The sequence below is a fragment of the Aspergillus fischeri genome, genomic scaffold, assembly GCF_000149645.3.
Source record: "Aspergillus fischeri NRRL 181 1099437636259 genomic scaffold, whole genome shotgun sequence".
Classification (NCBI taxonomy): Eukaryota; Fungi; Ascomycota; class Eurotiomycetes; order Eurotiales; family Aspergillaceae; genus Aspergillus; species Aspergillus fischeri.
In genome coordinates this window covers 712,049-726,325 of record NW_001509766.1, presented here as the reverse complement: position 1 = coordinate 726,325, position 14,277 = coordinate 712,049, and the positions used below count along the sequence as shown (strand labels likewise).

Genomic DNA, 14,277 nt, shown 5'->3' with positions numbered 1-14,277 from the left:
AAAAATGCTGTATATATACCCCACGACGCAGTGTTCAGAGGCTTCCAAGGTTAATGCTTAACCTCCTGACTATTGTTCACTGAGATGAGCTCTGTATGGCTCAATTTGCTCTTCGAGGTCTTCATTGACTTGATCACTGAGTCATCTTCGGTTAGCCGGTATGCTGAAAGTCAATTCGGCCGACAGATTCATTCTGTTATGTCAAGCCAAGCTATTTTTATCACGCAATCAATATTAGTCCAATCGATGTGGGATATTCTTTAGTGAGATCAAAAACAGTGATACTGAAATATTAGAGACATTGCGTGCATAGATTTCAGTTGGTCCGTCAATGGACCATATATATATACGGAGTAGTACGCCTACTGCCGCTGAAAAAGTAAGCTTTCACATCATTCATGAAGTAAATCAGAATCAAGATACAAATCAGAAGGAACCATCATCCATCCATCGTAACTCTACTACTTCCTCTCTCCTCCAATGCTTGCCAAAGTATCCTTCGTGCTATTGCCCACACTGTTTGTCGTCTGTCCCAGTCCCTGTCCAGCACCAGACACAGTGTCTCCAAGTCCTTGGGTGGCTCCGCCGACGGTGTCTCCGAGTCCTTTGGTCGCGCCACCAACAGTTTGTCCAAGGCCACCGACAGTGTTTGTGACAGTGTTTGTGAGGCCGCCAACGGTGTTGCCTAGAGTAGTCCCAAGACCACCGAGGAGGCCAGCTGTCAGTCTCAATCAGCCTGGATCTAGTGCAAGGTAGAGATGCGAGAGCATACGGTTCTGTTTCTGGTCTTCAGACATTTTGAGGTGGTAGTAGTGGTGGAGTGTTTAGATTCAAGTGGAAATTGCTTTGATTATTGGTAGGTAGTAAGTAGTAGGCAGTAGTCCTCCTGTCAGCTAGACTCTGTCCGCTAGACTCTGTCAGCTTGATTTATATACCAACAGGAACAAGCACAAGCACCATACGTCAGCCCTGACCCAGCAGCCGGGATGGATATCTAGACAGCAGCGCCGGGGAATAACTGCCAATGAGACCATGGTGCGCTGCCTGGCTGACGCAACTCAACTTCCATGGTTGATATCATCGCGCGTGTCATGGGGAGTGGGGTTGGTGGCGATTAAGGTACATCATGCAAACAATGAAAGATAGTCATTGTTTATTTGGCGTAGATGACGGCTACCGTTGTCAATGATCTTACTTAAGTGGATATCAAGATGAGTATCTCAGATCTTGTCTTAGGACTAACTAATCTAAGTATTGACTGTGATGATGTCATATATCCCAACCGCACAGCCACAGGTCATTTCATATCAGACATGATGGATACCTCTTTTGAATTCAATCTCGACACATTGTCGATCATGGGTATAGAATAGCAGAGACAGAGGAGTATAGCCAATATCGAAACATGATTAGCAAATTTATCTGCTCATGTGCTGTTTAGAAGAGGCGTTTTCTTGGATGATCTGGAAGATAGACACTGACACTGAGACCACCTTGTTATCACGCGCATTGAATTCCTGGAATATCACTACGCTGTATCAGTCTCTATGGAAGGGATGGTAGTTATGGCCTGCAGTACAACTTTCGAGTCCTCAACCAGAGGCTCCAACGGGTTAAATCCATAGTTTAGCATCACCGTTAATATGATCTACATGTCTTCAAGACCTGATGCACAACCTGTCTCTGTCTCATAATAATGCCTCACCCCCAGCCATTAAATCATTCAACTCCCTTTCAGGCAACTGACTGGGCAATAGATGATTCCATATTATATGAAACTGTCAACCGACCTGGACTTTCAGTGCATAGTATATCTTACTTTTCCTAATGGTGCCAAATCTGTAGTTGCTCTTTAATTACAGAGAAGGATAAGAGTAAAAAGAAATAGTGTGTCTTGTCTACTAAGTACAATTTTTGTATTTCACATAGTATGGACTTTATTCATTCCCAACAGCCGAATTACAGACCTTACGCCTGGTCTCATGAAGAGGACAACACACTCCAAGGGTATCATGACACATAAAGCCGAAAAGAGCGAGTTCGTCAAAATTTAGTACATGATTGGCAACGTGGTCAGGTCTGGGCCTCTTCCTCAACCTCGGTATCCAATTTGTCTGTAGATTGCTGAGTCACTTCGTCATGTTCCTTGGTGTCCAGCGCGTCAGATTCAAATCCCGAATCTGATTCGTCTGAGTGGTATGCAGCATAGCGGTTCATGTATCTCCAAAGTCCCCCAAGCAAGTCCATTTCATCCTTGTCTCGTATCCATTCCCGGAATTCCTCTCTGGAGACAGGAGGGTCATCGTATGTGAAATCAATGCCGTATCCCTGCAGCTCGTCCTGGATATTGTCGAGGTCCTCAAACGTGCAGCGGGCGTCCCAAAGCTCCTTTTCGGTGCCTCGAAATGCGTAGGCGGGGATTTTGGCGTGCACTCGGGGTAGGGACTTTCGTACTTTGGACGCATGTTCTCCGAATTGCACTAACCACTCCTCGTCACGCTTTTCGATACAATTGTATTTGGCCTTCTTGCGGTCGACAGTCCAGAAGTCGAGCACTAATAGCTCCAAATTCGGCGCGAGGAGTTTGGTCGCAGCGGCTTCGGGAGATTCAACTACGATGTTCTGGAGTGAGAGTTCGAGAACTCTTAGATTCGTGTAGCTTCTCAAGTCGAAGAAGCCCATCCAGCTGTACCCAAACAGATGGATCAGAATCGATTTCAACGTCTCTTTGTGACGGTCGAGGGCCGCTCCGATATTAGCGTAGTTCCATCTGTAGTACCAGGCATACGAGCGATTGTATGTGTATGTAAAGGCAAAATGCTCGAGACCGGTGAACCAGGTCAGGATCTCCTGCAGCAGTCGAGGGGTCTGGCTGAATCCATTGAACTTCGCTGTCTTGATATGAGGGAGTGTTCCGTTTTCATTCTTTGCACTATCAGCTCTATTCACATTTGTAGACATGCGGGTCTCAGCTCACCTGATCGTCGAGAAAATCCGCAACATTTCCAGGGATATTGTCCCCCAGAGCAGCCATTCTCACAGCCCAGATATCTTGCCTTCGTATCTTCAATGCTGCCTGTCGAGGGGGTATAATGCAGTCACCAGCTCGAATTTCCTCCACAGTCTTCATCTGTATGGCCTTCAGGAGCAGCAGCCACGTCAACGGTTGGCCGTTGCTCCCAGATACTTCGAACACGCGCAAGCGATGCAGCAAAGTCACCAGCTTGCTGATTGCTTTGAATGTCTCTTGCTGAAAGGCTCCTTGTCCGAGATAAATTTGGAAGGACTGGCACGTGGGTCGCAATTCAGGATACAAGGCCAGCGTCTGCGACAGTGCTTCAGCGGGTTTGCTGACAGGATCAAGATCTGGCGTACCCAGTTGGATTCGTCGGTACAAGACATGTCGAGCGGCGAGATTGAATCTTTTACACGTGAGAGCAATACTGAGGCCTGTTTCATAGTCCATGATCTTATCGATGTCGTCTTCCCACGGACGGATGGCTTCGAAGAAGATCATTTCGAGTATCTCGACGGGAAAATCCAGGATTTCGACCGCCATTTTGGCGTCGAGGACGTGCTATCGAGGTTCTGAGCACGACAGCTGGGGAGAGAGATGATGAACGATGGTCAGGGAGTGAAGTGTCAAATTCGTGAGATTACATACCCATAGCAATGAGACTGCCTCAGGCTCGGCCACTGCTTGATATTCACTGTAGCCTTCATTTTGCCAGAGATTTTCGTTGGAATCAGTTCTGTTGACGGAGGTTGCCTTGAAAGTCGGTTCTCTAAATGGAGATTGCCGTCGAATCAAGGTCTTAACCTCTCATGGAAAAGGCCTAAATGACCTGAATGAAAGAAGGTATCTTAATGTATTGTTGGTGTGCCTTTGAGAGAGAAGGAAGCACGAAGTATAGAGCATACCTACTGTGCGAGAGCTAAGGGAGGTCATGGCCCAGAAGGGGACAATCAATACAAACAAGAAACTGCAACACAAACACAACTAGAAAGATGAGCACTTGCACAACACATCACCAGACAACAGCAATCAATCAATCATAAAGTGACGGCGATAGCACTCTTGCTCTGCCTCATGTAATTAGAATGTGCATTTCCCCCAGTACTCCTGCATAGGCCGATGAGCCGTCGCTACCCAAACATAGTTCAACAAATCAGACAGAAACTCTTTGGGCAGACCGGCTGCTCCCACCTCAGATAGCCATTGCTTGCCAGCATGCTGACCAGAAGATGGCGAATAGGCGAACTCGCGCCGGTCTTATTATACAAATACGCTACAAACTTCCACCGACAGCCTTTGCATCGACCCCAGGTCTCCCTCTTCGCATACATTCTATGCATTAAGGCGTCCGCCACGGCGTCCTGTAAGAAAGTGTCGGCTAGGTACGCGCCCAGCTTGTATGCCTTGGCCAGGAGAAGTAGGTCGCAGTACTCTGGTTTCTCTTCCGATTCTTCGCTGACAGGAAGGGTGTTCTTGTAACCCCACTGTAGGTAGAGTTCAAACGTGTCGGGCTCGTAGTCTGGGAGGTTGACAACGTCGCCAGTAGATCGGACCCAGGCCCAGATGACGCCTGAGCGGAAGAAGCTGGAGTATTTGCAGGCAACGGAGATGTGGATGTGGAAGGTGACCATATCGTCGTCTTTGTCGACGTGAACTTGGAGGATTCCGCTGCGAAGGCTGCTAAGGTCAGTACAGTTTATTTTGGTAGGTGAGATGTCTGCAACATACAGCATTATTTGCTTACCGGCAAGGCAGCTCATGTTTGTCTGCTTCGGGGCAATCCTCCAGGGATGCCGGTCAGCAGGAGTTGTTGAGTTGGCCATTCTGCGCAGCAGCGATGGAGACGTTAGAGAATAGGTCCAAGGTTAGAATTGCTTCAGTCTTATATACACGCCACTAGTTCAAATTGCAGTTCAACTGAAACACAGACAAAGATGCCTTCAGACGCAAGACATCAACCCACAACTACCGTCTCTCCCACTCCATCTCCGCATCCTTAATTCTCCTCCACGCTGCCTCTACTTCATCTGGAACATCAACATGCACAATGAATCCTTTTCCTCTGGGACCATACCCCTTCTCATCATCTCTAAGCCGTGGAATCTCCCCCATGACCAACCCCAGGAACCGCGGTAACCTCCACAACCGCGACGCCTCAATCCCGGCAGACTCATCATACACCAGCCTCCCTCCTTCAAGCCTAACCTTGGGTACAAAAGTTGGCCAGCTGGTAAACCGCAGGGTCCCCGCTTCAGAAAAAGCCTTCTCAAACGACGCCACCGTCCGCCGAGACATGGTCGGATCCTGCACAATCAGCATACTCTCAGGACGGATCCCGTTCTCCTCAAGAAGCCTCTTCGTTTCAATTGCGTTCGCGCCGCAGTTCGTCGAGCGGTCTTCAATCAGGACACGACATGAGCTCAGAATCTTCGGTGCATCAAAACACCGCGTGAAAACGCGATGAAGGACCTGTGCTTCTGGTAGTCCGTCAATCTCCGGGAGGAGATGCGCGTAGCGTGGATCGTTGGCGATAGCTTCGTAGAGATGAGGCGTGGAATGGCCGATTCCGCCGCAGAGGACCAGAGTTTGGATTGCTGTTGGGTTCTTTTCGAGATGCGTGAAGACTTTCTCTGCTATGGGGAGGATGGCGGAGACGCAGAGGACGAGGACGTCTGCTGCATCTGATGGAGGGAAAGTTGAGGGGATTTGGTTGAAGGCGAGGAAGTGAGTGACAATATTGATGTCGTTGGGATCCATGGATGGCATTATAAACTTAGAGTCCTGTCTATGTATAGATCAAGGTAAAACGGAGAGCAGTTGGTCTATGGTTAGAATTAGTAGATGAAGATGGATCAAGCAACTTGTGGTTTTGGGTGATGAAGGATTGACTCCACTTGTTTGAATCACTCCGCCATAGGCCCTAGGGTCAGTATAGTATACCTGTAGAAGAACTGAGATAAAACAGATTCTCATAACAATAAGAGATACAGTGAATACTATGAGAATCATCTCACTATCTTATGGCTTCATGAATATATCAGAGTTTCACGCATATTAATTATGATCCATAATTAGGGTTCCATGGAATAACAACAACATTTTCGAGTAGTATGGACTCCATACGCTTCCAATCTGGTCAACATGAGGCTTCTATTCCAACATTAGTCTCATCTTATCATATGTATCATAATCATGGTCCTAAGAGGCGACTTTCCTTAGCAAAGATATCACTAAGCAGGTTGCCCATGAACTGAGTATAAGAGCCTGCATCATAAACTTAGTTTATCCGAAAGAGAAACAGTACCATGAGCAGTGCTAATGGTATGTTAAATAGATGCTTCATCAGCAGCCTCACGATTGGTGATAGTGATGTACTGGGCAGCCTGGCCGTCAAAGGCCTTGACTACGTTGTGCAAGTGTAAGCCAGACTAGCCTTGCTGTGGAAACTGTTGGGGATGTGAATGACTTCAACTTTGTCCTCGGCTCTTTCTTGACTACTCTCATCTCTCTCCATCCTTTTTCTCCGTGGTACCATTTAACATGAAAATATCAATATCAAATACACCTGAGAAAGAATATCTGCTAAAATCAGAATTTTGTTGATCTCAGACAAGGCTCCAATCACGTCATCCGTATTTGACGCGGGGCCGACGCTTCATCCAACCTGCAGAAAATGTTCCATCAGTCTTCATCTTTTTCTTCTTCTTCGCCATCGTTTCCGATTCATCAAACCCATCAAATCTACGTCGTGAATCAAAATGGCAGATGACCAAGACAAACTCACCGACTACCGGCTCAACGCCGCAACACTCAACACTGCCATCCAGAGTATTGGCATGGGCGCCTATCAATGGCAACTCTTTATTGTCATCGGCTTCGGCTGGGCAAGCGATAACCTCTGGCCGATCGTGACCTCGCTTATTCTGGGCCCTGTTACATCGGAATTCCACATCTCCAGCCCACCATTCTTGACTCTAGCCCAGAATATCGGCCTGCTCATTGGCGCCCTGTTCTGGGGCTTTGGCTGCGACATCTTCGGCCGCCGTTGGGCCTTCAATCTTACCATTGGTCTGACCGCAGTATTCGGGCTCGTTGCAGCCGGCTCACCCACCTTCGCGGCGGTATGTGTCTTCACCGCGCTGTGGTCCATCGGCGTGGGCGGGAACCTCCCCGTCGACTCCGCCATCTTCCTCGAGTTCCTCCCGGGCTCGCACCAGTATTTGCTCACCGTGCTGTCCGTGTACTGGGCGCTCGCCCAGCTGCTCGCCAATCTGGTTGCCTGGCCGATTCTAGGCAATCTTACCTGCGCCGATGAAGAGACCTGCACCCGTGCCAACAATATGGGCTGGCGGTACTTCCTCATCGCCATGGGCGGGATAGCCACGGTCATGTGTCTCCTCCGCTGGACCTGTTTTACCCTGTATGAATCGCCCAAGTTCCTAATGGGCAAAGGCCGCTACGAGGATGCCGTGGCCGTCGTCCACGAAGTCGCCCGCCGGAATGGCTCCTCTGCCTCCTTGTCCGTGGACGACCTCATCACCCCTGAAACCTCCGCAGAACAGCCCACCACTGTCGGAACAAACGTTCTTATCCGCCAGCGGCTGGATCACTTGACCCTCAGTCACATCCGAGCCCTCTTCGATACCCCCGGCCGCGCCTGGTCCACGTCGCTGCTTATCGTTGTCTGGGGCCTTATCGGCCTCGGTTTCCCCCTCTACAACGCATTCTTACCCTACATCCAGCAGACCAAGGGCGCCGAATTTGGCGATGGCTCAACGGCCCTGACCTACCGGAACTCGCTGATCATCGCGGCGGCAGGCCTACCTGGCTCGCTGATCGGCGGTGTGCTAGTCGAAATACCCTACCTCGGCCGGCGGGGCGCCATCAGCTCATCCGCCGTGCTGACGGGTGCGTTCCTGCTAGCCTCTACAACGGCCATGTCATCTTCTGCCCTACTGGGTTGGAACTGCGCGTATAGCTTCACCAGTAGTATTCTCTACGCGGTTCTCTATGCGTACACGCCCGAGATGTTCCTGACCAAAGACCGGGGAACGGGGAATGCGTTGACCGCGGCGGCCAACCGGGTGGGCGGGATCCTGGCGCCGGTGATCGCGCTCGTCGCTGATCTGAAGACCAGTGTGCCGGTGTATGTGAGCGGGGGGTTGTTTGTTGTAGCTGGGTTGGTGGTTTTGCTGATTGGATATGAGTCGAGGGGGAAGTCGAGTTTATAGTCGTAAAGAGCATCCTGCGCAAATCGTACATAGACTTCAGCTAGACCTGGATGATAAAGATTATTTCTTAATATGAATCACTTATCATTCTAGCGAGAGCAAGCTAACCCAGAACCTGACGAGGGAACACTCTGTGCTGCTCTACTGCAGTAGCCATGGCAGGCGACCTAGCAAGGGCCCTACAGCTCCGAGAGCCCCGAGTAGACAGCTTCCGAGTGTAGATCTCAGAGTAGAACTCTGTAGTCCTAAGAAGCTCCATGAATCCTTAGACTTAGGGACTGGAGGTACCTCCTGTCTGGCCGAGGGCAGCTAGGTGGACCGGTAGCGAGGCCACTAGAGGCTATCGAGCTCTCTAAATACTACCCTGAGCCATCTGAGAAGACAGACGTTAATCACAGTGGAGGCTTATCCAGGCCAGAAGGCTATGGCACAGCTTCCCCGTCAACGCCCAGTGAGACCTAGTGTAATTTCTACCAGGGAATAAGATACTCTAGAACAGATCCCATGGACATTACATTTCACACCATCTAAACACAGATCTCCATCTCTCCATCTGTCTTGCATCCTCTATCCGCCATTCCAGGACATAATGATCTCAAGGTATACCCAACCCCAGCGCATCTTCCTTTCTTCCAAACTAAACCACCAATATCACATCCCGATTACCTCACCACAATTTCTGCGAAGGGGTCTACACCAACCGTTAGCAGCAAATCAACAAGTCGCAACGGGACCCTGAAATACAGCAGAAGGAGTAGCCGTCGACATGGAGGATGCGGATGCCACGGGCGTAGACGATGGCAATACTCGCCGGACGAATCGAGCAGGGTGGCTAGGTGCATGGACGGAGATTGGGGTGGAGGGGGCCGCTAGGATCGAGCTAAGAGATGCTGAGGCTGAGGCTGAGGCTGACGAGGCCATAGCAGAGACCATGGTCAGAAGTCCCAAGGTTGTTGTGATGACGGTTGTGAAGTGCATTGTGATTTGTGAGGTGTTCTGGCTATAGAGAGAAGGATTCAAGTGAGGTATTGGCTGTGGTGAGGATTGGAGGGGGGTTGCTGCCCATTATATGTCCTGAATGTTAACTACAGGCAATATTATGGTGTTGATCATGATGTAGATGCCTAGCTGGATAAGACATGTCGTACTTGTTCTTCGAGTTAGTTGCAGTAGTGTGGGCTGTTTGTTGTGGATGATCTATGTCTTACGGATATATCGATCAACATTGTGTTTCGTGTTTTGCATCAGAGCGGGTTTCTGGCTGTAGGTCGATTAAACGTACACGGATATGGCTTAACATGATCAACGTTGCTGTGTACGATTGCGTGCGCTCTAAGCAAGGGCCATATTGCCCTTGCATTGTGTGAGATCGACAACGGGTTCTGACCGCAGATCGTGGCCAGGATATAGTGGTCAATATCTGTACAATTCATGCCGTGCCGATACGTATGTACACATTTTCCATGAAGCTGAAACCCACCCTACGGTTCTATGTACGAATGCTAATACAACTCAACAGTTACGGTTGCACCTTTGCCAGATAGCTTCGGACAGGCACGTTCCGACCTCTCGAAGGATCCGGAAATCCCTCCACCTTGACGCCCTTCCGGAAGAGCAGACAATACGTCGACCCTCCAAAGTGGAACATACCGAGCTGGTCGCCCTTCTTCAGATGCTGACCTTCCTTGACTGTGATCTCGCATGTGGAAACCTCGCACATACCGATGCCCATGAAGCACATGAGGCCAATGGCGGGGTGATCTGCCTCTATGAAGATCAGTGCTCTCGTTGCCGTGGCGCTGTTATACTCCTGGGCGGTGACCTGGCCGGACAGGTCGATCTGATGGGGCGACGGATCCCCTACTCCCTCAAACAACGGCTCGGAGTAGTACGTCCCTTCAACGACGTATGCTTTCACCACCTTGCCGCTGACAGGCGAATGCCAGCGGTGATAGCTGAGCGCGCTCAAGAACGCTTGGTAGACAGTTCCGCCGACAAACTGCGGCGTGAGCTCGTCGTGGTTCAGCATATCGCGGACCGAGTAGGGTTGCTCTTTGATCCAGAACATGTCTCGCTCTTTGACGTTGTGGGCTACCTTGTAGGGCTGCGCCTCGCATGCGTTTGCGATGACGGTATCATCCTCAGGCGACGCGACGGGTCTTACGCCCTCGCGGAAGACACGAGTGAAGAAGTCGTCCCACGATTTGAATCCGTGGTGCTTTGCCGAAGGGTCGCAAACGTACAGGTCCTCGAAGGAATGGCTAGTCTCGCCAACGTTACCGACTTCCTCCAGATCGGACCTGGCCGTGGAGCCGAACCAGCCGCTGGAAGTATCGTTGAGGACCGAGGCAGACTCGGGAGACTTGAGGTAGTCCCCCCACGCATTGAGAATCTTCTTGACCATCCTGTTGATTTCGGGATCCAGATACGCGGCGTAGCCGCTAGGCGTACCCATGCTCCAGTCCAACACTGCGTTGATCGGGAGACCAACGAGACCGACGCGATGTGAAAAGTCGTTCCAGCTAGGTGCAGTCGTCAGAAGGTAGTTCAAAACTTGCAGGAGGTGGTGGTAGTCGCGGATCTGAGCGCAGCCTGTCGGATCGGTACTGTATGGTCGTTTACGAGGGATCTCGGCGAACATGGCGGAGATGAGCAGGTAGACGCGGGAATTGGATTCGATCAGTTCTTTGAATTCTTGCAGCACGGGGTGCAATTTATGGGACGTGTTCTTGTCAACATGTGTGATGACTCCGCCGAGCCATTCCTGGTGTGCAGCGTGGCTCGAGGGCATCCATTTTCCGACGCTGTTTTGTCAGTTCAGCTGCTTGGCCAGTTGAGAATGCGAATGCTTACCGATGCAACTTTGGGGTATTGTGATCTTGCTTGCCGCCCATGGTATCTCTAGTAGTGTCTGTCGTGCAGTAGAAATCGGAAATACGGTCTGTTGGGGAATCGAAGGATTGTTCTAGGAATGCAAATGTGCTGCTGAGATCGAGGACAGAGAGTGTGTTGACGAAGCTGGGTTTATATGGTGACAGGAGGGTGATGTCATAGCGATAGAGCCAATTGTGGAGAGAAACAAGAACGGCCAAGCTACAGCCTAAAGTAGTATGATTCCGTACTATGTATCGAGTGGAGAATATCGAATAATATTGAATTATGTCAATCCCGAAATAAAGCCTGGAGAGACTGTATATTCACTTGCGATCAACCATCGTCACACCATGTACTAGGGCTGGCTGCTATGGCTGAATTCAACATGACCTTCAATGGTTCGAATGACTAGACGCGAAGGATACTTCCTTGATGATCTCGCAATCACTCAATCCAACAGTCTATTGATGTTATTGCAGGCGTTTATATCCAATGTCATCTACCACGCAAAAAGCTGAGCTATTGCTTGTAGTGTATTCCCTGTGGATGGTAGCAGGAGATCAGCCAGGCATACGAAAGAAAGCCACATCGTGTGCATAGGATGGCTGCTGAAACCCCTACCATATAGCTCTGCCGGCTGGGATTTAATAATGCTAATTTGTCACAGGGGTCGAGCATGATTGCTGATGAGCAGACTCTGGTAGCACCCTATTCGAACCATGAACAATGTTATCAGTTCCACTCGCAACCATGGCCGAGCGAGCAAATGTCAACCATAGAACCATCTGGCTAAAAAAGGCGCCTAGACGACCATTGCTAGCATAGGATGAATGGTATATTACACCAAATGGTCGAGATCTAATAATTGATTTGTTTCTATTCGACGAATGGGTTGCCAGTCCACCTACTGTGAGACCCTATGTATTGCCATTGGTAAGGTTTGTCATTGGAATAGAGAAAGTTATCATACAATTTACAATTCCCAAGAGCCTTGAGAAATGTAATACAGAGTATATAGACCGGAATGCGAAAACTCTTGCCTTGATACCTATGGTCCATTGTTATGTTCTATGTATGTTGGTTAGTGCTGGTAATCTAGCCATCTGTCTATGGCAACATCTACACACTCAACCCCAGCCGTTGTTGTGTATAGCACCTATCCATCTTTTCTCTCAGCCATAACTATGAGCACCTTCAACACGGCGCATCATTTCACCAAACACTCATCATCTCGTCCAACAATCCTTTAGCCCCGACTCTTTCCCTCCCCACACGAGCCACCAGAATCGAATCATCCTTGGATATCCTCCACCCTCCTCCGACGAACCACTCGACAGTTTCAACACATTATCAACCGTGCTGCAAGACCTTTCAACGATCAATAACTCCGAGATAGCCACCAACTCCTTCAATTCGATCGCTTGCACGGACGAGCCGAAGAATCGCCTGCCGCGTAAACGCCACCCGTTCATGAATCGTGTGTTTGGCGATGGGTCCGGCGAAGATATCGTGTTTCATCTCGCTCAGAGTCATATTTGCAGGTTTGACACCGATTCAGATATCGCGGGCACACGCGACCTATAACCGCGCTAAACACTGAGCTCTTGACAAGCGCGACTGGTCGATCGCGCGTCGAATAACGCGCGAGACGGGTATATTGAGTCACAGTGTTACCTCCGCCTTGTACTACAGGTGTACAGTTCTGGTTGAGATCCATGCCTGTGGAGAAGAATCTTCCTGTTCCTGTGATGATGAGTCGGAAGACGGAGGGGTCGGCTGTGATGTCTTCGACGAGCCGGAGGAGGTAAATACGTTCCTCCTTTTCGGTCGGTTGATGATGGGCTTGACGTTCACGCCGGAGTGGTAGGCTAACGAGCCGTTTGGATCTTTGACCATAGTCCAGGATATCTGTTTCTTGGTGGCTGTTCGGGACGAGGACGACCGTTTGAAGGGAACAGAGCCATGCTTCGCCGCCAGCGCGGTCCCAGCACGACTGGCATTAGTCTTGGACAACCGTCTAGATATCCACACTCCCGTCTCAACAAGCTTCAGCAGGTCAACGCCCGTGTCGATGCCCGCCGTTTCAAACATGTACACCAGATCCTCCGTGGCGACGTTCCCTTTGGCCCCTGGCGCATAGGGGCATCCGCCCAGACCACCCACGCTGCTGTCGAACACGCGCACGCCGCAGTTGTACGCTTCCCAGACATTCGCGGCCGCCTGGCCATAAGTATCGTGGAAGTGGCCCGCCATTTTGTCGAGCGGGATGTGGTGGTCGGCTAGGTAGTGGAGCAAACTGCGGACTTTGTCTGGGCTGCCGACACCGAGTGTGTCGCCTAGGCTGACTTCATAGCAGCCCATGTCTAGCAGTTCTTGAACGCAGTGCAGCACAGCCGATGGCTCGGTAGGACCATCGAACGGGTCTGAGAAAATACAAGAAACATACCTGTCGAGATCAGCAATGCGTCTTGCAAAGAGAACGGATGCAAGAACTACCTACCCTCGCACGGTAATCCCACACTCAATCGCTTTCTCTGCTACGGCCTTTGCTCGCTCTATTCCTTGCTGCACCGTGCAGTTGATATTGGCTTTACTGAAACCCTCCGTCGCACTCACGAACACCGCGACCTCCTTGGCGCCATGCTCGATCGCAATATCCAGTCTTTTGACGTTTGGCACAAGGACAGGCAGCCGAAGGCCCGATTGTCCTTGCAGTTGTTTGATGGACTCATTCCCCAGTACATCGCGACAGTCCGCTAACTGTGGGATCGCCTTTGGCGAGACCACGGACGTCAACTCGATAGTCCGCAGTCCTGTCGCGCGTAGTCGCTGGATTAACTCGAGTTTCACGGATGTTGGAACAGGCTCTTTGATATTCTGCAGGCCATCGCGGGGCCCCACCTCGACAATGCGGACTGCTTTGGTTATTGTCATTGTGCCAGTATACTCGTGCGCTGCGCTGAGGAGTGAGACCGAGTATTCAAGATGCAGCGTGCAGATGCATATCTACCACAAATATGCTTCTAGATTCCTCTACGAAATCGGTCGGGATGGGCCCGATTATTTCTATTCCAGGTCAGTCCCCTCTAGCAGTTATTTCCGAGCGTTGTCATCATCGGAGTCGGGCGGCCGGACCGAGGCAAGTCTAAAGTCCGC

General features: G+C 50.3%; 7 protein-coding genes across 7 annotated transcripts, besides 2 other annotated features; 1 reads left to right on the top strand and 6 right to left on the bottom strand.

Annotated features, from left to right (window-relative positions):
• Positions 1-461: 461 nt before the first annotated feature.
• Positions 462-797, bottom strand: NFIA_114510 (uncharacterized protein; the record flags this gene model as incomplete). The annotated part of the gene is made up of 2 exons (XM_001262814.1): positions 462-718; positions 773-797. The coding sequence occupies 2 exons, from the start codon at positions 795-797 to the stop codon at positions 462-464; spliced, it is 282 nt and encodes a 93-aa protein (XP_001262815.1).
• Positions 643-667: a microsatellite.
• Positions 798-887: 90 nt separating the features above from the next.
• Positions 888-919: a microsatellite.
• Positions 920-2,073: 1,154 nt separating this feature from the next.
• Positions 2,074-3,559, bottom strand: NFIA_114500 (uncharacterized protein; the record flags this gene model as incomplete). Its single annotated transcript, XM_001262813.1, has 2 exons — positions 2,074-2,925; positions 2,978-3,559. 2 exons carry the CDS (start codon positions 3,557-3,559, stop codon positions 2,074-2,076), a joined length of 1,434 nt encoding a protein of 477 aa, XP_001262814.1.
• A 602-nt stretch (positions 3,560-4,161) lies between these two features.
• NFIA_114490 (BTB/POZ domain-containing protein) lies at positions 4,162-4,839 on the bottom strand (the record flags this gene model as incomplete). Its single annotated transcript, XM_001262812.1, has 2 exons — positions 4,162-4,693; positions 4,745-4,839. The coding sequence occupies 2 exons, from the start codon at positions 4,837-4,839 to the stop codon at positions 4,162-4,164; spliced, it is 627 nt and encodes a 208-aa protein (XP_001262813.1).
• Positions 4,840-4,981: 142 nt separating this feature from the next.
• Positions 4,982-5,782, bottom strand: NFIA_114480 (YdcF family protein; the record flags this gene model as incomplete). Its single annotated transcript, XM_001262811.1, has 1 exon — positions 4,982-5,782. One exon carries the CDS (start codon positions 5,780-5,782, stop codon positions 4,982-4,984), a length of 801 nt encoding a protein of 266 aa, XP_001262812.1.
• Positions 5,783-6,774: 992 nt separating this feature from the next.
• Positions 6,775-8,247, top strand: NFIA_114470 (putative sugar transporter; the record flags this gene model as incomplete). Its single annotated transcript, XM_001262810.1, has 1 exon — positions 6,775-8,247. One exon carries the CDS (start codon positions 6,775-6,777, stop codon positions 8,245-8,247), a length of 1,473 nt encoding a protein of 490 aa, XP_001262811.1.
• A 1,519-nt stretch (positions 8,248-9,766) lies between these two features.
• On the bottom strand, positions 9,767-11,141 carry NFIA_114460 (phosphatidylserine decarboxylase family protein; the record flags this gene model as incomplete). Its single annotated transcript, XM_001262809.1, has 2 exons — positions 9,767-11,051; positions 11,101-11,141. The coding sequence occupies 2 exons, from the start codon at positions 11,139-11,141 to the stop codon at positions 9,767-9,769; spliced, it is 1,326 nt and encodes a 441-aa protein (XP_001262810.1).
• Positions 11,142-12,807: 1,666 nt separating this feature from the next.
• Positions 12,808-14,055, bottom strand: NFIA_114450 (hydroxymethylglutaryl-CoA lyase; the record flags this gene model as incomplete). The annotated part of the gene is made up of 2 exons (XM_001262808.1): positions 12,808-13,567; positions 13,622-14,055. The coding sequence occupies 2 exons, from the start codon at positions 14,053-14,055 to the stop codon at positions 12,808-12,810; spliced, it is 1,194 nt and encodes a 397-aa protein (XP_001262809.1).
• Positions 14,056-14,277: the final 222 nt, after the last annotated feature.